The following is a 21914-nucleotide window of genomic DNA, read 5'->3' as shown; positions in this document are numbered from 1 at the left end:
ACTGATTGTACATGTAGAATGGAATGATTTCTAATTGTTTTGTTAATTCTTTTTCTAACTAATAAAAAATAAAATAAAATAAATAAAAAATAAAAATAAAAAAAAATAAAATAAAAAGTCCACCTGGGGGTGCACAGGTGGTTCAGTGGTAGAATACCTGCCTTCCATTCAAGAGACCTGGGTTCGATTCCTGGGCCATGCACCAAAAAAAAAAAAGTCTGCCTGACCATGCCTGGCTACCTCATCATGTCACCTGATGATGATAACAGCATCACAGTTTCACTTCATGTGCATGCATCTAGTTTAATTCTTACAGTAAATTATGAGGAATAGTCATCCTCATTTTACAGATGAGGACACTGAACCCAGAGAAATTAATTTGCCTCAGGCCCAACCACAAATGAACAGAGCCAGGCATCAAGCCTGTCAGACTGGGGCCAGATCAAATCACTATGAGGTATTCTATGAGGAATGGCAGAGATGAAAGTCAGGGGACTCTTGTGTTACTAAAATCATTTCCAGATGCACTAGAATAGACTTCAAAACTGGTTTTTATAGATAAATGGATTTTCATCTCTTGAGTAGCACTACTACCAAAATGATAAAAAGGAATCAGTTATAACCCACATGACAATATGCCCATGCTGTTAACTACATGCCAGTTTTTTAAAACTCTTTAAATAAACAAATAAATACACTTTTTAGATTGTCACATTTACCTGCAGAAATTTTAAAAACTCATTTTTCAGCTGATTTTCATCTAGGTCTTCAATGGTGCTCAACAACTCTTGCAGGTGAGTACATAATGCAACGATAGATTCCTGCGACTGAAAGAAACTTTGGTCTTTGGATTCTTTAAATACGTCAAAGTCATCGATTGGTGGACTAAAGCAGGAGAAAAAAATAAATAAAAACATAAGAGAAAAATGTAACTGAAGTACTGCTACAACCCTGTACTTAAGTATATTTGGGTAGTTGTAATTATTTAAAGGAAAGAGAATAATACCATCCAATCTCAATATTTAGTGGTAATGGGCAGTAAACATCACTAAGCATGACAGTACGATAGTCAAATTATTCAGGAATAAGTCCCCCAAACTCATTTGAATTATTTGTCAAACATTCTCTAATCAAATATCTTACTGAAAGAATTAAGTAGCTATTGTGACTATGTCCATGTTTATCTACTATTTTTCCCAGTAAACCTTCCAGGATTTTGAAGAAGAAAAAGAAGAAACAAAATTTCAAGATAAACACTTTAGTTCAACAAACATTTTTTGAGCACCTAATGTGGCAGGGTTCCAAGTAACAACCACATGAATATAAACAGCAATTCTACAACGCAGTGTTGTAACTGCTAACCATCAGACACGCAGTACCATGGGAACACAATGAGAATTTGAGATAATTCAGAGGCTATGATTATAAATTCTACTATAGTGATAAATTTAGAAAATTTATGTGTAAATTTTTTTGTCAATTTTTAATCCCGGGTTGACTCTGACCAAAGGTGATGTATGTGTCACTGTTATATCTTCATGCATAAGAGTTATTCATGCATAAATACTAATAATGGGTCTTTACAGAATCAAATATAAAAGACATTCAGGTGATCAGATCTTCCAAACTAACTACTTTTTCTGTGTTCCCTACATTAAGGTAAAAACAATATAAGACTGAAGTAATGGGATTTATTAAAAAAACAAAAACAAAATTAATTTATAGCTCCTGCCAGTCACTTGGGAAGATACTCCCTCATTTCACGATCGCTGCCATTGTAAAAGCACTTTGAAATTCCCATTGGAACTCTCTTCAGAGCCTGTGGCACACTACTGAATGTCCTCAGCAGTAGCCTATCTTCATCCTTTGGCATTAGTTTATTTTTGAAAACAGCTAAAAGTCACTCAATTTTTTCCTTGAATGAGGGGTGTAATCAAATTGAATAAAATATTTGCCCCAAAAATGAGTAATAACTGAAAAATAATTAGCCCAATTTTCTTTTAGAAGCTTGTAAACTGGCTCTGAAAGAATTAATAGATGTTTTCAGCGATGGCAGCACTGTTGAAACGAGTCAGTCTCTCAAGGTGCTTTAAAAGGGTAAAAATTAATTGGGTGCATAGATTCCAGCATAGGAGTCAGTAAATTATAGTTCAGGGACCTGATTTGGCCTGCCACTGCAAGCTAACAGTGATTTTTTATATTTTTAAATGGTTGAAATCAAATCAAAAGAAGAGAACTATTTTGCAATGGGAAATTCAAATTTCAGTGTCCTTTAGTGAATTTTCATTGGAACACAACCATGCTCATTCATTTAGGTGTGGTCTGTGGCGCTTTCCTGAAACAATGGCAGAGCTGAGGAGTTGTGACAGAGACCATCTGTCATCCATAAATCCTAAAATATTTACTATCCGGCCCTTTACAGAAGGTTACAGTGTTTTCATAACAAGTCATTCATTGGTTTAAAATCACACCTCAAATAAAAGGGGAGACTTATTTCTTGTACTTAAGACAGTAAATTCACATAGCTACAATCTCTCATTTTAAAATGTTTGCTATTTTAGAATCTAAGCTGTATAATATACATATAGTATGACCCAGTGATTCTTTCCTAGGCATATACTCCCAAAATATACACATGTATTTTCACCAAAACCATGTGTTAAAAATGTTTACAGCAGTATTCTTTATAGTCATAAACTGGAAACTACTCAAATCTTCATTAACAATAGAATAGCTGAATTCAACTGTGATACATTCACACAATGCAGTAAGGACGAATGATGTACAATTACATGCTATGATATGGATGAATCTCACCAACATAATGTTAAGTGAAAGTCAGGCACAAGATTACATACTACGTAGTCCCAGTTAAATAAAGTTTAAAATCAGGCAAAGCTAATACATGTCAGAATAGTGGCCATCCTGGATGGTGGTGATGGTGGTGACTGGACTGGGACATAAGAGGGGCTTCTGGGGTACCAGCGATGTTCTGCTTCTTGATCTGGGCACTAGGTTTATAGATGTGTTCTTATAAAATTGCACTGAACTGTACACTTAAGACCTATGTGTTTTTCTATATGTATATTGCACTTCAATAAGTTTTACAAGTCTGCTATTTTCTCCATTTTTATTATCTGAAATATATTTATGTAGCATATTTAAATTTCATATGGCTAACACTTTGAATCTTAGATTTGAATCTTAATGTAGACTTGTAGACTATTCAACTATTTAACACTAATAAATACCAAACAAACATCCTGACAAAGAAAATAAACAGTATGTTTCAGAATAAGCAGCAAAAATCATCAAAACATGTCTTAAAGCTAATATGTGCTTGCACGTCCTACAAGTTAAGAAGATCCTTTCTTGGTCACTTTAGAGTGGTTAGGAATCCCCCTACAAGGACCCTGACAAATTGGACATTTAAAAATAACTTCACCGCTGCTCTCACTATAAAATGGCTCTTTCTTTTACTGATCTAAAACCTACCTGAGTTCTAAAATAAGAAAACACAAATCCCCAGAACTCTAAATATCTGCCACAGATATCCTTTAGGAGCGTTTCATATCCATGAACTCTCTAAACATCCAACCCTCCCAGTTCTCTGAACTTCAAGCTAAGCTTTTGCTCTGTTCCTCTGAACAACCATTTTCTGGATCAGTGTTTTAACCCAGGCTGTAAAGCAGAATCTGCCTAAGGCACCTAAAGAAAAACTGATGCCTAGACTCTACCCTCCAGACTGATTAAAAATTATCATTTATTTATTTTAAAATAGAACTTTTAATGTTGTAATTTTTTTTAAAAACCTACCCTTGTCCCAACTAGGCTGTTAACACACAGCCAAATTTGTGAAGGTTCACCCCAGATTTTTACTGTGAACCCAACTCACCTAGAAGATTCACCTTAGAAACAGCATTCCTTTTACCTCCCCAGTGTTGAAACTTTCAACTTCCAAATCTGTTCAGTGTGCCACCCAGTCTTTCAATGCTTCAGAAGCTTTGGGTAATACCACAGATACTTTCTAAAATTATGAACCTGTCACCCAGTATGTGTTAACTACTCTTAAGCCCTTGACAGGCACCCAAATCTAACTCTTTCTTGTGGGTAGGCTGATGAGGGCTCTGATCTGGACTGACAGACCAGGGCTCCAATCCTGGCTCTAAACAGCTTAGGAATAGCTCTACCAGCTAACTCTGGGCAAGGTATCAGTTTCTCTGAGCCTTGGTTTCCTCAACTGTTGGATGGGAATCACAATACCTACAGTGCACTAGGCAGCAGAGTAATGGGAACAGAGCTAGTTTTCAACAGATGATAACTTTTATTACGAGCTAGTATTTTGCTGTGCTAGATTTCTATTAGTGTGTTTTGTTTCTGAGGCAAGTTCTAACACACATTTATTGAGCAAAAACAACTACAGCAAATTGTGATTTTAAAAGATATCTTCTAAAGACAAAGTTTACAAATACATATCTAACGTTATGCATGTTTCCCCAATAATTTTTTATTTTATTATTAGTGCTAGTTGATTGATCACTTAAGATTATTCTATTCTATTTTAAGAAATGGACACCAAAGGATCCCTCTTACTCAGCAGACCTGTATATTTGGAATCTGTGAGCTAAAAGGACAATCCACATTACCTTTTCTTTTGCTGTATAAATCAAACTCTATATCTAGATGTAAGGAAAACCAAATTAATATAAATAAGACTATAGAAAGTTATTTTTATAATGCTTCTTTTGAAACTTTAAAAGGTTACATTTTGAGATAAACACTGGTGGAAACCAGAATTCAGATCAGTTCAGCAAATATTAATAGCATGATTGGACATTTTGGTAAATGCAATAGATGCTTAGTAATTAAAACTCAATTGCCTAGATAGACATAAAGAGTGAATATCTGAAGTATGAACTAGTTATAAAGTTTCAAAAGAAACCCATATTTAACTTTTGGTGCCTTTTTCTAATTTAGCCATTAAAAAAAGGCTAAACATTCATTAAGATAATGCATAAAATAATACAGTGATTCACTGTTCTGATGATTCCAATTAATATAATATTAATATAATATACCAAATTAATTGGTATATTATATTAATACCAAATTAATTCTGATACATTACTTATTTTGATAAATAAAACATGCTTACTTTGTTTCATCTTGATTATTTTATACATGTAATTACTTCAAATTAACATTTTTGCTTAGTAAACATAATTCATTTTACTCCAGAAGAAAAATAAGCTATTTAAAAGAATTTATAACTAGTTCATATTTCAGATATTCACTCTTTATGTCTATCTAGGCAATTGAGTTTTAATTACCAAGCATCTATTACATTTACCAAAATGTCCAATCATGCTATTAATATTTGCTGAACTGATCTGAATTCTGGTTTCCACCAGTGTTTATCTCAAAATGTAACCTTTTAAAGTTTCAAAAGAAGCACAAAGTATTCTAAGTATTAGGTATTTTGATGGTTATATACTTACCTCTGGATAACTGCTTCATGAATTCTGCGATACATGTAGCATTCTACAAACAACCAAGGTGAGTGAAACCACCTTGGTTTTCCATCCCTTTCATTTAAAAGACTCTGTTGATAGTCTAGGTACTGATTCCATATGTCAGTATCAACAAATTTCTCAACCAAGGGGATAATTGGTTTATCTGTTTGTAATTCATTCCGTAGTTTAGAAAGAAGAGAAATAGCTTTCTTTTCAGCTTCCAGGCCTTTCTGGGGAAATATATAAAAAGAAAAAGAAAAAATTATAACTATCTCAAATACTCCTCTAGACAAAAGTAAATATAGCTTTTACAATGTGACCATGTGATTGTGAAAACCTTGTATCTGAAGTTCCCTTTATCCAGAGTATGGGCAGATGAGTAAAAAAACAAGGACAATAAATAAATAATAGGTGGGGAATAAGGGATAAAAAAAATGGGTAGATTGAAACATTAGTGGTCAATGAGAGGATGAGGTAAGGAGTATGGAATGTTATGAGTTTTTTCTTTTTATTTATTTTTTCTGAGTGATGCAAATGTTCTAAAAATGATCGTGAATGTGATTATATTGTGAGCCACTGATTATATACTTTGGATGGACTGTATGTGTGTGAAGGAGTTTCTACAAAAATAGAAAAAACAAATTCCTCTAGGGTGACACATTTTTTATGGACCAAAACATAAGAAGGACAAAAAAAAAAAAAACAGTTTAAGACTATATTTTATGTCTTTCACACACCATTACAAACATTTAAATTTATCATTTTTAAGTTGAAAATCAAAGAACACACAAACATCTCATATCAGCATAATCCTACTTTATCTACCCTCTGCCTTTCCCCCACCCCTTTTTTTTAAGTTTCATCTTATGAACTAGAGTATCAGCCTTTCCTATCAGGTGAGATGACCACTACTGCTAAGGTCATGTTTTTCATGCTTCCAACTATATCCTTTCACCAGGAACACTACTAGAAAAGGAACACTGGCCTTCCTAAGGTTTCTCTTGGCAGCTCAAAGTGTGTTTCTAATTCCTTTTTCTCCACTGAGTTGCAACTAGATGAGATGCCCTGACAAGCAAGGTGCTACATATCATCTCACCTAACAGGCCAGTTGGAGAGGGACAAATGATATGGGATCAGAATAGTATTAAAATGACACTGACCTCTTTCTCCGCCGGCCCGCCGCGCGGCGCCCACGCCCCGCAGCAGCCGAGCCGCCCGCCATCCTTCTCCCCTCTCTTTCTCCGCTGGCCCGCCGTGGGGCGCCCACGCCCCGCAGCAGCCGAGCCGCCCGCCATCCTTCTCCCCTCTCTTTCTCCGCCGGCCCGCCGCGCGGCGCCCACGCCCCACAGCAGCCGAGCCGCCCGCCATCCTTCTCCCCTCTCTTTCTCCGCCGGCCCGCCGCGCGGCGCCCACGCCCCGCAGCAGCCGAGCCGCCCGCCATCCTTCTCCCCTCTCTTTCTCCGCCGGCCCGCCGCGCGGCGCCCACGCCCGCAGCAGCCGAGCCGCCCGCCATCCTTCTCCCCCTTCCTCCCCCTCCTGCTCCGGCTGCTCTCCAACCACCACGGTGCCCTCTTCCCTCGCCTTCACTGTGCTCCTCCGCCACCAGCCTCGACAGCCTTGCCGCCCTCACCTTTCCTCCTCCAGAACAGCTACTGGGGGAGTGGAGATAATACAGAGCAGCTCCCGGAGCCACGAGGGAGATCAAAGGGACAGCGTACCCCATCCTGGAACGGCTGACTATCTGGGAGAACCAGCTCCGGTGAGATCACCAAGGGGCACGGGCTTTCCTGGGTGGGACGGCAAGCGACCGGAGTCCCTCCCTTCCACCTTCCCGGGCCAGCTGGTAGAATTGGACAGGCGGTCCCCTTAGGCCGCGGCGGCTGGTGCCCCCACCACACGAGGCCCCCCGGAACAACTGAGATAGTTGGGTCGGAAATCCCCAGACTGCGGAGAACAGTGACCAGGGGATCCCTTCCAAACACGTGACTCCCCCGTCGGCTGGGAACAGTGCACTCTCCCGGGCTGCGACAGCTGGCGCCCTCCCGCCATGCTTGGTGTCCCGGGCCGACTGGCTAATTTGGCCAGACGCTCTCCTGTGCTGCGACGGCCGGCGACCCTCCCCGCGTTTGGAACCCCGGGCCGGCTGGCATTCTTCCAAGACGCTTCGGCTGCCGAACCTCCCCTACGGCGAGAGTTTTCCAGAGTTGAGGGACCCACAGCAACTTTCGCTGGTGGAACCCACAGACAGGCGTGTGCCACGAGCGCCACCTACTGGGCAGGATAGGAAGAACAGAACCCAGAGATTGCACAGAAAAATCTTTCAACCTGTGGGGTCGAACACCCAGGGAAATCTGACTAAATGCCCAGATGCCAGCAGAAGATAACGGATCACGCTCAGAAAATTGAAAATATGGCCCAGTCAAACGAAGAAACCAATAGTTCAAATGAGATACAGGAGCTGAAACAACTAATGCTGAATATATGAACAGAAATGGAAAACCTCTTCAAAAACGAAATCGATAAATTGAGGGAGGACATGAAGAAGACATGGGCTGAACATAAAGAAGAAATAGAAAAACTGAAAAAACAAATCACAGAACTTATGGAAGTGAAAGATAAAGTAGAAAAGATGGAAAAAACAATGGATACCTACAACGACAGATTTAAAGAAACAGAAGATAGAATTAGTGATTTGGAGGATGAAACATCTGAATTCCAAAAAGAAAGAGAAACTATCCGGAAAAGAATGGAAAAATTTGAACAAGGTATCAGGGAACTCAAGGACAATGTGAACCGTACAAATATACGTGTAGTGGGTATCCCAGAAGGAGAAGAGAAGGGAAAAGGAGGAGAAAAACTAATGGAAGAAATTATCACTGAAAATTTCCCAACTGTTATGAAAGACCTAAAATTACAGATCCAAGAAGTGCAGCGCACCCCAAAGAGATTAGACGCAAATAGGCGTTCCCCAAGACACTTACTAGTTAGAATGTCAGAGGTCAAAGAGAAAGAGAGGATCTTGAAGGCAGCGAGAGAAAAACAATCCGTCACATACAAGGGAAACCCAATAAGACTATGTGTAGATTTCTCAGCAGAAACCATGGAAGCTAGAAGACAGTGGGATGATATATTTAAGTTACTAAAAGAGAAAAACTGCCAGCCAAGACTCCTATATCCAGCAAAATTGTCCTTCAAAAATGAGGGAGAAATTAAAACATTCTCAGACAAAAAGTCACTAAGAGAATTTGTGACCAAGAGACCAGCTCTGCAAGAAATACTAAAGGAAGCACTAGAGTCAGATACAAAAAGACAGAAGAGAGAGACATGGAGAAAAGTGTAGAAAGAAGGAAAGTCAGATATGATATATATAATACAAAAGGCAAAATGGTAGAGGAAAATATTATCCAAACAGTAATAACTCTAAATGTCAATGGACTGAATTCCCCAATTAAAAGACATAGACTGGCAGAATGGATTAAAAAACAGGATCCTTCTATATGCTGTCTACAGGAAACACATCTTAGACCCAAAGATAAATATAGGTTGAAAGTGAAAGGTTGGGAAAAGATATTTCATGCAAACAACAACCAGAAAAGAGCAGGAGTGGCTATACTAATATCCAACAAATTAGATTTCAAATGTAAAACAGTTAAAAGAGACAAAGAAGGACACTATATACTATTAAAAGGAACAATTAAGCAAGAAGACATAACAATCATAAATATTTACGCACCGAACCAGAATGCCCCAAAATACGTGAGGAATACACTGCAAACACTGAAGAGGGAAATAGACACATATACCATAATAGTTGGAGACTTCAATTCCCCACTCTCATCAATGGACAGAACATCTAGACAGAGGATCAATAAAGAAATAGAGAACCTGAATATTACTATAAATGAACTTGACTTAACAGACATTTATAGGACATTACATCCACAACAGCAGGATACACCTTTTTTTCAAGTGCTCATGGATCATTCTCAAAGATAGACCATATGCTGGGTCACAAAGCAAGTCTTAACAAATTTAAAAACATTGAAATCATACACAACACTTTCTCGGATCATAAAGGAATGAAGTTGGAAATCAATAATAGGCGGAGTGCCAGAAAATTCATAAATACATGGAGGCTCAACAACACACTCTTAAACAACAAGTGGGTCAAAGAAGAAATTGCAAGAGAAATTAGTAAATACCTAGAGGAAAATGAAAATGAAGACACAACATATCAAAACTTATGGGACGCAGCAAAGGCAGTGTTAAGAGGGAAATTTATTGCCCTAAATGCCTTTATCAGAAAAGAAGAAAAGGCAAAAATGCAGGAATTAACTGTCCACTTGGAAGAACTGGAGAAAGAACAGCAAACTAATCCCAAAGCAAGCAAAAGGAAAGAAATAACAAAGATTAGAGCAGAAATAAATGAAATTGAAAACATGAAAACAATAGAGAAAATCAATAAGACCAGAAGTTGGTTCTATGAGAAAATCAACAAGATTGATGGGCCCTTAGCAAGATTGACAAAAAGAAGAAGAGAGAGGATGCAAATAAATAAGATTAGAAATGAAAGAGGAGACATAACTACTGACCTCACAGAAATAAAGGAGGTAATAACAGGATACTATGAACAACTTTACGCTAATAAATACAACAATTTAGATGAAATGGACAGGTTCCTGGAAAGACATGAACAACCAACTTTGACTCAAGAAGAAATAGACGACCTCAACAAACCAATCACAAGTAAAGAGATTGAATTAGTTATTCAAAAGCTCCCTAAAAAGAAAAGTCCAGGACCAGACGGCTTCACATGTGAATTCTATCAAACATTCCAGAAAGAATTAGTACCTACTCTCCTCAAACTGTTCAACATAATCGAAGTGGAGGGAAAACTACCTAATTCATTCTATGAAGCCAACATCACCCTCATACCAAAACCAGGCAAAGATATTACAAAAAAAGAAAACTACAGACCAATCTCTCTAATGAATACAGATGCAAAAATCCTCAATAAAATTCTAGCAAATCGTATCCAACAACACATTAAAAGAATTATACATCATGACCAAGTAGGATTCATCCCAGGTATGCAAGGATGGTTCAACATAAGAAAATCAATTAATGTAATACACCATATCAACAAATCAAAGCAGAAAAATCACATGATCATCTCAATTGATGCAGAGAAGGCATTTGACAAGATTCAACATCCTTTCCTGCTGAAAACACTTCAAAAGATAGGAATACAAGGGAACTTCCTTAAAATGATAGAGGGAATATATGAAAAACCCACAGCTAATATCATCCTCAATGGGGAAAAATTGAAAATTTTCCCCCTAAGATCAGGAACAAGACAAGGATGTCCACTATCACCACTATTATTCAACATTGTGTTGGAAGTTCTAGCCAGAGCAATTAGACAAGAAAAAGAAATACAAGGCATCAAAATTGGAAAGGAAGAAGTAAAACTATCACTGTTTGCAGACGATATGATACTATATGTAGAAAACCCAGAAAAATCCACAACAAAATTACTAGAGCTAATAAATGAGTACAGCAAAGTAGCAGGCTACAAGATCAACATTCAAAAATCTGTAGCTTTTCTATACACTAGTAATGAACAAGCTGAGGGGGAAATCAAGAAACGAATCCCATTTACAATCGCAACTAAAAGAATAAAATACCTAGGAATAAATTTAACCAAAGAGACAAAAAACCTATATAAAGAAAACTACAAAAAACTGTTAAAAGAAATCACAGAAGACCTAAATAGATGGAAGGGCATACCGTGTTCATGGATTGGAAGACTAAATATAGTCAAGATGTCAATCCTACCTAAATTGATTTACAGATTCAATGCAATACCAATCAAAATCCCTACAACTTATTTTTCAGAAATAGAAAAACCAATAAGCAAATTTATCTGGAAGGGCAGGGTGCCCCGAATTGCTAAAAGCATCTTGAGGGAAAAAAACGAAGCTGGAGGTCTCGCGCTGCCTGACTTTAAGGCATATTATGAAGCCACAGTGGTCAAAACAGCATGGTATTGGCATAAAGATAGATATATTGACCAATGGAATCGAATAGAGTGCTCAGATATAGACCCTCTCATCTATGGACATCTGATCTTTGATAAGGCAGTCAAGCCAACTCACCTGGGACAGAACAGTCTCTTCAATAAATGGTGCCTAGAGAACTGGATATCCATATGCAAAAGAATGAAAGAAGACCCATCTCTCACACCCTATACAAAAATTAACTCAAAATGGATCAAAGATCTAAACATTAGGTCTAAGACCATAAAACAGTTAGAGGAAAATGTTGGGAGATATCTTATGGATCTTACAACTGGAGGTGGTTTTATGGACCTTAAACCTAAAGCAAGAACACTGAAGAAGGAAATAAATAAATGGGAGCTCCTCAAAATTAAACACTTTTGTGCATCAGAGAACTTCATCAAGAAAGTAGAAAGACAGCCTACACAATGGGAGACAATATTTGGAAACGACATATCAGATAAAGGTCTATTATCCAGAATTTATAAAGAGATTATTCAACTCAACAACAAAAAGACAGCCAACCCAATTACAAAATGGGAAAAAGACTTAAACAGACACCTACCAGAAGAAGAAATACGGATGGCCAAGAGGCACATGAAGAGATGCTCAATGTCCCTGGCCATTAGAGAAATGCAAATCAAAACCACAATGAGATATCATCTCACACCCACCAGAATGGCCATTATCAACAAAACAGAAAATGACAAGTGCTGGAGAGGATGCGGAGAAAGAGGCACACTTATCCACTGTTGGTGGGAATGTCAAAGGGTGCAACCACTGTGGAAGGCAGTTTGGCGGTTCCTCAAAAAGCTGAATATAGAATTGCCATACGACCCAGCAATACCATTGCTAGGTATCTACTCAAAGGACTTAAGGGCAAAGACACAAACGGACATTTGCACACCAATGTTTATAGCAGCGTTATTTACAATTGCAAAGAGATGGAAACAGCCAAAATCTCCATCAACAGAAGAGTGGCTAAACAAACTGTGGTATATACATACGATGGAATATTATGCAGCTTTAAGACAAGATAAACTTATGAACCATGTAATAACATGGATGGACCTAGAGAATATTATGCTGAGTGAATCCAGCCAAAAACTAAAGGACAAATACTGTATGGTCCCACTGATGTGAACGGACATTCGAGAATAAACTTGAAATATGTCATTGGTAACAGAGTTCAGCAGGAGTTAGAAACAGGGTAAGACAATGGGTAATTGAAGTTGAAGGGATACAGACTGTCCAACAGGACTAGATACAAAAACTCAAAAATGGACAGCACAATAATACCTAATTGTAAAGTAATCATGTTAAAATACTGAATGAAGCTGCATCTGAGCTATAGGGTTTTTTTTGTTTTTGTTTGCTTGTTGGTTTGTTTGTTGTTGTTGTTTTTTACTATTACTACTACTTTTATTTCTTTTCTTTATATTAACATTTTATATTTTTTTCTGTTGTGTTGCTAGTTCCTCTAAACCGATGCAAATGTACTAAGAAACAATGATCATGCATCTATGTGATGATGTTAAGAATTACTGAGTGCATATGTAGAATGGTATGATTTCTAAATGTTGTGTTAATTTCTTTTTTTTTCTTTCCGTTAATAAAAAAAAAAAATAAAAATAAAAAAAATAAATAAATAAAATGACACTGACCCTTCAGTTTCACACGAGCAAGATTCTTGCCCCATAAAAAAAAAGAAAGAAGATTTAAGACACATTTAAAATAAGATACAGGAAATGAACATTAAGCCAAACTGAACATTTAATCATTATTACAATGTTGGTATTAGGGTATTTAGTCCCTAATTTCAAACCTTATAATTTTCTAAACAGACATCTCTCCAACCTTTTCTTTTTTTTAAGTGTAATCTCTTTTGTTGCTAGAACGAAAGGCTGAAGCTTTATATATTCTGCAGGTTCAAAAATTGAGGAAAAGAAGCTATGAAAAAGTTATGGGAACTAAGCCCAAAAAGAGACTCCTAACATGGATGACTCTCTTATGAGGTAGTGCTCTCCCCACACAAATGTCTACCCTAAATTTTTATACCTTAACTGATTAACTATAAATTCCAACAACTGAGATACATTTGGGAATATAAGCATCTTCTTTTTTAAGAAGCAAATACCCACTAGGGCTAATGGACTCACAATTGTGTCAATGTCAGTTAGTCTGTTAATTTGCTTTGATTCAATCCAAACATTACTGAACCCTGTGACGTGGCAGACACTGGCACAAGGCCAGAGATGGCGTTGAAAGCCTACCTTCAAGGGGCTCACAATTGTCAAGTCAGGTCATCTAAGGAATGGGCATTTGACTACAGAGAAAGTTCCCTTTGGGGCAGGGCTAGTAGTGCTATAATTGAGAGATCAGGGAGGTACGAGCATACATGGGACCTAAGGAGAGTAACCTCAGATCTGAGAGGCACGAAAAATAGAAAGAGAAAGGGTACCAAAGGCAGACTTTACTTACAGCAATGTTTTATTAGGCCTTGTCCTCTACCCAGGAGAGTATGAAAGGGGGTGAGCAGGGTAGAGGAATAGACCCTTCTTTCTGCTCACTCTTGCCTATGACTGCACATAACCACACTGACGTGACGAAGAGCATAAAAGTGAAATAGCAATATAGTAAAACTTGATTAATTACTGTATTTTGGAATTCTCCAGTCAAAATACAAATGTGTTACGGCAATTTGCTTCAGTGTGTGACCAAATGCTCAAGTCAACTACCCACATTTTGTCAAATCATGCTTGTGTGATAAATGCATGCATTCATCAAAGCAAAATCATTGACGAACAATGGAACATTTATCAACAGAAGTGTCAGTGTCTAAGATGAGCTGGATCTTGGGAATGAAGAACAATAAGAGATCCCTTTATTATGCCAGGATTTGTGTCAAAGAAGATAATATAAAAGAAGTTGAATGAAATATGACATTGAGCTCAAATTGCCCATCTGCCGTCTTGCTCCATTTCAATTAGGCTAAGAAATGACCACCACTTCTCTAAATCTTTGGTGTAAACTGTGTCAAGTGTTAAAATGAACTGGTTAAAATGAACTGCACGGCTTTTTACAGTGATATGTACAACAGAAAGATTACTGGATTTGGAAGTTTAAAGGTCTGCATTTACAGAAATATAGTTCTCAGGATTTTTCCTCATCCTTTAACTGAATGGACCAAGTAATGTCTAAGATCTTTTTCTGCTCTAAGACCTAATGAGTTTTTCAAATCTTTAACTCAGCATAATGTGTCAATCAACATTCTCAGTCTTCATCTTTGAGTTTTGCACAGCAGCCTGAGCTTCCAGCACTCAGTTCTCAAATTAGTTACATAAATACTGCAATTCAGCTAAATTCAAATTTAAAAAGTTTTTCCTGAACAAGTCCACAGCCTAAACACCATTTATAACATTGTATATACTAGAGAACATGTCCTTGAAGTCCAAATAACTGACAGGATAAACTGTTGGGACCTAATTCTTTTGTAAATTGGAGATTGGCTATTTTACCCTTTATTACTGCATGACTGTATTTCCTCATTATATTACACTAAAAGCAAAAAACTATTCAATCCATGTATTCATTTTAGGATGAAAATCAAAACCTTCAATAACTGCTTTTTTTATTGTGTTTCTATTAAAGAGTTAAAAATTACTTAAAGCACAATTCTTACCTCTCCATGTTTCTCAAAAAATTCATTTTTATGTCGATGCAATGTATCAATAGCCTTAGTTAAGATCTGTGGTATTCTGTCTTTAATTGTAAGATATGCAAATGATCTAGAAAAGAGAGTCACATACATTGTATTACTCTTAGTAACATTAACTCTAGAAGAGTGCTATCTTTTAGTTTCTAGACTATCACATTTAAATTAAAATTCCCTTCCATATGATTTTTAAGAGACCAGAAAATGTCCACTATGATATTAAGACATGGGGACATCCGAAAACTTCTCTGTTGACATGGAAGCTAAGTAGTATTGTGCCTCTAATCCCGAATTCTGCCCTAGTCTGTTTAGCCATTCTTATGTTTCCCATTCTTTTTTTTTCTTTTGGTATTTTATTTTCCAGAATCAAAAACTAAAATGTGATAGGATAGTAAAAGGAATAGCTTAGAAATCAAATTGGTTCTAGACCCAAGTCTAGTAAGTAAACTCTACCAATTATTTACTAAGTGACCACCTACTTAGAAGGATGGGGCAATGAATGTAAAACTGTCTTAAAAACATTAATATGCTGTTGTAACACAAAGCATTTAAGATATTTTAAATGTTCTAAGAAATGATGAATATGCAACTATTGATGATATTAAGAATTACTGATTGTACATGTAGAATGGAATATCTTAATGTTTTGTTTGTTAATTTTTTTAATTAATAAAAAAAGATATTTTAAACTCACTTCTTTTTTTCTCTACATCTTAATTCTTACTCAATCTGAATTCTTTCAAAGATTTTGCTTGCCACCTTCTCTACCTGTACTCCTTCCATCCTATTCTACCCCCAAATAAAATGAATGCACATGAATCAAATTTTTAAGGAAATGCATGATTCAGTTAGGGGATAAATAGGTTTCATTAGGTGGTGAAATTCTGTGTTTTTAAATATAGAGCACTGATCTTAACTGATTGATGCCCCATATCTTCAGATAAACAGAAAAAATTAAAACCAAGAAAGTTGATCAAATACTTTTGAAAAGAATAGTTCTGACCAAATCACCTATTCTAACTTTAATTTTTGGGTCATCATATTTCTAAAAATGCCAACTTTTAAAATATTCTTTTTTCTTGCCTGCCATGCCAGAGACCTGGGTTCGATTCCCTACCTGTACACTACCCCCCACACACACACACCCCAAAAATTCAACAAATGGTGCTGTACTAATGGGATAGTCACATGGAAAAAAAATGAAATGTGACTGCCACCATATAGCATACTATTTATTTTACAGTGAGTATTTCCTCAAAAGATTTCCTCAAATGATAGCTATAAAACTTTAAGAAAAAAAAACAAAAACAAACATTAGACTCTACGGTGCCTTACGTATACTAAAAATAGTTATTAGTCGTTTTTTTTTTCTTTAGTTATTAGGTTTTAAAACGCATAGTAACTACTCTGACCAAATTCAATTTTCAAAAAAATCTCTACTAATTCCCTTGGGAGGAAGCACAGAATCCTTGAAGGAAGAGAAGAACTTAAACCAATTGACCCTCGAATTTTCCTAAAGCAGCAGATACAAAGAGAGGGGACAGTGCTTTGAAGTTTGGACCTTAATTAGGAAGTATCACTATTTTTTTTAACTTGTAAATTTCCTCAGCCAGAGGCCTGCATTTGCAGAGAAAGACCCAGAGCCAGGATTGCGTAGGGCCCCAAATTTAAATAGGTTCTCGGCATCCGCACCACCAGGAGAGGGAGTGAATGCATCCTGAAATTTTGGGTCCTGGGCGCCTCTCTTTCCTCACGCGAGGTCCCGGTCCCAGTAAGGTCATTTCTTCTAAGTGTTCCTATTTGGTGACTATCTCGGGGTAAGGACTTGTCTCAAATACAAACTTGGCCATTCATGCTAACGGATGTTATCTTCATTTTACGGTCATCCATAACTTTACCTGAAATCTAACACGATGTCTAAAACATTTCTTTTAAAAAACTACAAACATCGTAAAATTGTGGGACTATTAATTCAATACATTAAACAATGTTTCCATATACCTCAAAGTCCCAACATGTCTTACGGAGACTTTACCACCACCATCCCCCAAGTGCGTTTATTAACGCGAGGAAACATTAGGAAAGCCTCGCTCCGCAACAGCCCGAAAGGGGGCGGAAGCGGGTAAAGTCTCAAGGAAGGCATGCGGGCCAACACAGACTCCTACATGAGCGCGTTAGAACGCCGGAATGGGTCACGTGGCGGGTTTGGCAGCCGTTTGTCGTCCTTTGCGGTGCAGTCGGGATTGCCCCTGGCAGAGGGCCAGGGCTCACCGCCAGCCGGTCAGTCCTGACCAAGCAGCGGCAGCAGCGTCCACCCACTGCCGGGGGCCTCGCTGTGGCCTCCACGCGCGTCTGCGAAGCCGAGGGGCAGCCCTGCGAACCCGGCGGCCGGTGGGTTCCCGTCCCCACAGGTTACCGACAGGCCCGGTACGGCCGAGGAGAGACTGGATGGGAGAAGCAGACGAACCCTACGTCCTGGCCGGAGAGGGACTTCGGAGGCCCTGCCATCCTTCCGCGATCCCGAACCCACCAAGCTGGGTTCGCCGGCCGCAGCCAGAGAGGCAGGCGGTCCCGCCGTGAAGGAGTTGCTGAGAAAGGGAGGGATGCGACAAAAAAAAAAAAAAGATTAAAAAAATGCTTTTGAATGCAGAAACTTTATTCGGCGTCTTAAAGAAACCGACAATGGGCGGATCCGACAAGGCAGAGACTTCCGGGGACGAAAGCGGAACCTGGCAGCGGGCGGGAGGCGGAGCGGGCCGAGGCCTGGAAGTCTCAGGGACTCGGGAACCGAAGAGGACGCGACAGCGGACCTCACGTGGCCGGGTGGTCACGTGGCCGGGGCGGCTCGCGCTCCCCTGGGCCCGGAGTTCTATGCGCCTGCGCGTTGGAACGGCGTACTTGCGGGCGTGATCTTAGCTCAGCGTGTGGGCGTCTGCAGTGAGAGTCAGTTCTGTTCGCTGCGCTTCCATCTTTTCTTCCGGCGAAAAGGTTAGTACATTGCCTTTTGCTAGCCACTAGTGTGGTCCCGGGTGGATCTTTCGGCCTTTGATCCCTGCTGCCCTAGCCTTCTCACGTCGCAGGTGTCGCTGGGACCGCTCTATCCCCTCCCTCTTCCACCGATCTTTGGTCGATTTAGCTGGGAGCGGAAAGCACCCAATCAATAAACACTTATTGAACCCTATTTCGAGCTGTAAGGTAATTGCAAAGTTAAATAAAATAGTCACGAGCTTAAGAAACTTGAAAATATGTTCCTAAATATAAATGCCATTTGCCTGTTGAATCCTAGCCTGGCTGATAGCATTTTCTTCTTTTTAAAAATATTTTTTTATTGTAACAATAAATTTTTCCATTTTAACCATTTTTAAGTGTACAATTAATTATATGTGCAAGTTTGAGCTGCCATCATCACCGTCCATTAACAAAACATTTTCATCACCCCAAATAGAAACTGTACCCATTAAGCAGTAACTCCCCATTCCCTTTACCCCCAGTCCCTGGTAACCTCTAGTCTACTTTCAGTCTCTGTAAATTTGCTTATTCTAGATATCTTATATAACTGAAATCATACAAAATCATCACTGTCTTGATAATGCCCTTTGATGCACAATTTAAAAAAATTTTTGATCTATTCCTTTTTTGTTGTTTATGCTAATAGCATTTTCTTAATCAATGTCATTGTTGTTTAAAAGTTGACCTTGTGCCAGAGAACTGAACAGCTACCTTGTCTTTCATTCACAAAATATCAGTTAAGTGCTTACTCAAGTGTTAGGCCCAATTGGAATCCAGAGCAAAAAAAGACAAAAAAAAAAAATCCCAGTCTTAAAATAGTTTACAGTCTAGAGGGGAGAGACAGACAAAAGTCTCCTATTCTGTCCTTCCTATTTTTCCCCCTTAGCATTTATTCACGGTCCAATATATATTTTACTGATTTACCATGTTTATTGTTTATCATCCCCAATGTACTTCTTTAGACTCAAAAGAGAGGAACTTTTGTATATTTTCAACTGCATTATCAACAGCTAGGGCAATGCCTAGCACATAGTGCAAACTTAGTTCATATTTGTTGGATGCATTCATAAATAAAAAATACAAGGTATGCAAGTGATGCTAAATTCAATGGATATAAAGCGGAAGAAGAAAGAATGGATGCCAGTTGTGCATTTTAATTGACGTGATTGAGAAAGATACACTGAGTAGGAGAAACTGGAACAAAAACCTGAAGGAAGTGAGGGAGTATGAGCTTTACAGATACTGGAAAGAAAAGCCTGAGAATCAGTAAGGTCAAAGATCCAGAGGCCAGAGCACCTGGAGGAAATGAGCAGGAGAGAGAGCTGTGGGAGATGTCAGTGTTGATAAAGGGCCAGATATGGTAGGGCCACATGGGAGGTTGCTAAGGGCTTTGGCTTTTTTTGTAAGTGAAATTTGAGACCATTGTTAAGTTTTGAGTAGAGGAAAAATGTAATCTGACTGAAATTTTCAAAGAATCACTTTAGTGACTGTGTTGAAAAAAAGGCCGTGGTGCAGGCCAAGAACAGAAGCAGGGAGACAAATTAGGAGGCTATTCCTGTAATCCCTGCAAATAACAGTAACATGGCCAAGGGAGGTAACAGTATTGGCAATGAAGACTAGTCAGGATAAACCCAGTGGTATTTGCTAGCAGATTGAGGAATGAGGAACCAAGGCTGACTGTAGGTTTTTGGCTTTAGCAAACGTAAGGATATAACTGCTGTTTTATGAATGAGGAAAATTAGGTTTTGTAGGAAGAATCCTGAAGCTTGGTTTTGAGCATATTACACTTGAGATGCATGAGAGTGGCTTAAAGATAAATGTTTGATATTCATCACTGTATAGATGATATGCAAAATCATGAAGTTGGGTGCGATCATCAAGAACCTGAGAATAGAGCAGAAAAAAGGTCCAAACACCAAACCCTGGTGCTCACCTTTCTTACCAGGATGAGAACGAACTGAAGAGACCACAGGTGCAGCTGATGAAGTAGGAGGAAACTTAGCTGTGTTACACTGGAAGCCAAGTAAAGGTGTTTACAAGAAGAGTTGGCATGATTAACTGTATCTCGTGTTAAGTAGCGTGAAAATGACCATTGGGTTGAGAAATTTGGAGGTTTTTGCGATAAGGATGATGTGGAGTGTATGGGTATTCAATGCCAAAAACATTACATAATGCTGTTGGGAATTAAAAATCTGTTATACTTTTTACCTCTAAATTTAAGTTCACTTTGTACCACGAAAATTTAACTTTCTTGTTGATGTATGTCTTCTGGTTTGTAGCAAAGCCTGAAGAGTCTTGTGTATGTTTTGGACACCTTAAGTGCTACACCTCAGACTTCTTTCTCAGCAAAGAGATAGACAAGACATATTCTTGTTTTATCAGTGGCTTTTATATCCTCAGTAATAGTGCATCTTTAGAATTAAGATTAAGGCAGTCTTTAGAATTTCCTAGAAGACAATGAAAGAATCAGGTCTGTATTCACAAATTTCTAAAAATCTTTATAATTAAACCCATTGGTTTAACTGGCAAGAAATAGTGCTCATTAAGGAACTACAATAACTAATTGAATCAGAACCAGGCACAGAATAAAAGCTTTTGAGGATAGTTTCACCACTGGTAGGGATAGAAGAAGCCTGACTGAAATAGGTTAAGAGGAAGTTTGAGAACAGAGTTGGAGACAGTGAGTAAAACTCCTTTTAAAAAAGTTTTATTGAAAAAGAGCTCGGAGAAAAGGTGTGGCATATGAAGGGAAATGGAGTTAGGAGAGAATTTGATTTTTTTAAGATGAGCGAAATTAGAGCATATAATTGTATTCAATAACAATGTTCTGATAAAGAGGGAAAAATAAAAGACATGGGAGAGAGGACAGTAGTTTAGTCTATTCCTTCAGTTGACAGGAAGAGATGAGATTCAGTATGTAGAGAGAAGATTTGGTTCCACATAGGATTGTGGACAGCTCATCTGTGGTAGCAGGAGAAAGGCAAAGTACAAGGGCAGCTAGGTGGTAGTGACAGCTTGTGGAAGTTTTCTTCTGACTATTTCTAGTTTATCAATGGCAAAGGAAGCAAAGTCATTATTGAGAATGAGAAAGGAGGAGCCACTGAAGGGTTGCGAAGAGAGAGAGTAAGCTATAGTAGGACAATGTAGTAAGCTTATTGAGCAGCATAAAAGGCCCACCTGAGTTTCATCGTGGTGATGATAAAGTGAGACCAGACCGCATGGTTGGTTGGTCTGTCAGTCTTCTCCAGCCAAGTACACCTGCAGGAGTACAGGCACAAATCAGGTCGAGTTAATATTTGTTAGGGTTGAGGTTTTGCCCAGTGGGTAGGTATCTAGAAGAGAGGGGTACGAGGGATTAGGGATGTGTGGGACAGACAGATTATAATAGCAGACCATGGCATATAAACTGTGTGTGATGGAGAGTGAAAGGGTGGTTGAATCATCGAATTATAAGTCCTGTTGGAGTTGAAGAATTGTTGGAATTGGGTAATAGGAGTGAGCTGGAACTATAGAAGGTGGTATGTGGTGCAAATGTGGAAGTGAGATTATGAAGGGTGCCAGTTACTGGTGAAGACAAGGTCAAGAGCACCACCTTGCAATAGAAACATAATGTAAAGC

General features: G+C 38.4%; 2 protein-coding genes across 5 annotated transcripts in view; one reads left to right on the top strand and one right to left on the bottom strand.

Moving 5' to 3' along the window:
* DCPH1 (damage control phosphatase 1) overlaps positions 1-17913 on the bottom strand; it is a 40598-nt gene extending 22685 nt beyond the window's left edge. The window contains exons 1-4 of one of the 2 annotated variants that reach the window (XM_077149278.1): positions 17704-17913; positions 15255-15360; positions 5499-5743; positions 720-885 (exon numbers count right to left, since the gene is read on the bottom strand). In XM_077149278.1, coding sequence (XP_077005393.1) covers positions 720-885; positions 5499-5743; positions 15255-15360; positions 17704-17795 — 609 coding nt within the window. In that variant the 5' untranslated portion in view covers positions 17796-17913. The remainder of the gene's footprint in view (positions 1-719; positions 886-5498; positions 5744-15254; positions 15361-17703) is intronic. The other variant, XM_077149279.1, reaches the window with a different exon arrangement.
* RMND1 (required for meiotic nuclear division 1 homolog) overlaps positions 17501-21914 on the top strand; it is a 45254-nt gene continuing 40840 nt past the window's right edge. The window contains exon 1 of one of the 3 annotated variants that reach the window (XM_077149282.1): positions 17501-18275. The gene's annotated coding sequence lies outside the window, so the exon portion shown is untranslated. The remainder of the gene's footprint in view (positions 18276-21914) is intronic. The other 2 variants (XM_077149280.1, XM_077149281.1) reach the window with 2 other exon arrangements.

The sequence above is a fragment of the Tamandua tetradactyla genome, chromosome 2 (assembly GCF_023851605.1).
Source record: "Tamandua tetradactyla isolate mTamTet1 chromosome 2, mTamTet1.pri, whole genome shotgun sequence".
NCBI classification, from domain to species: domain Eukaryota; kingdom Metazoa; phylum Chordata; class Mammalia; order Pilosa; family Myrmecophagidae; genus Tamandua; species Tamandua tetradactyla.
This window is presented reverse-complemented; position numbering and strand designations above follow the sequence as displayed.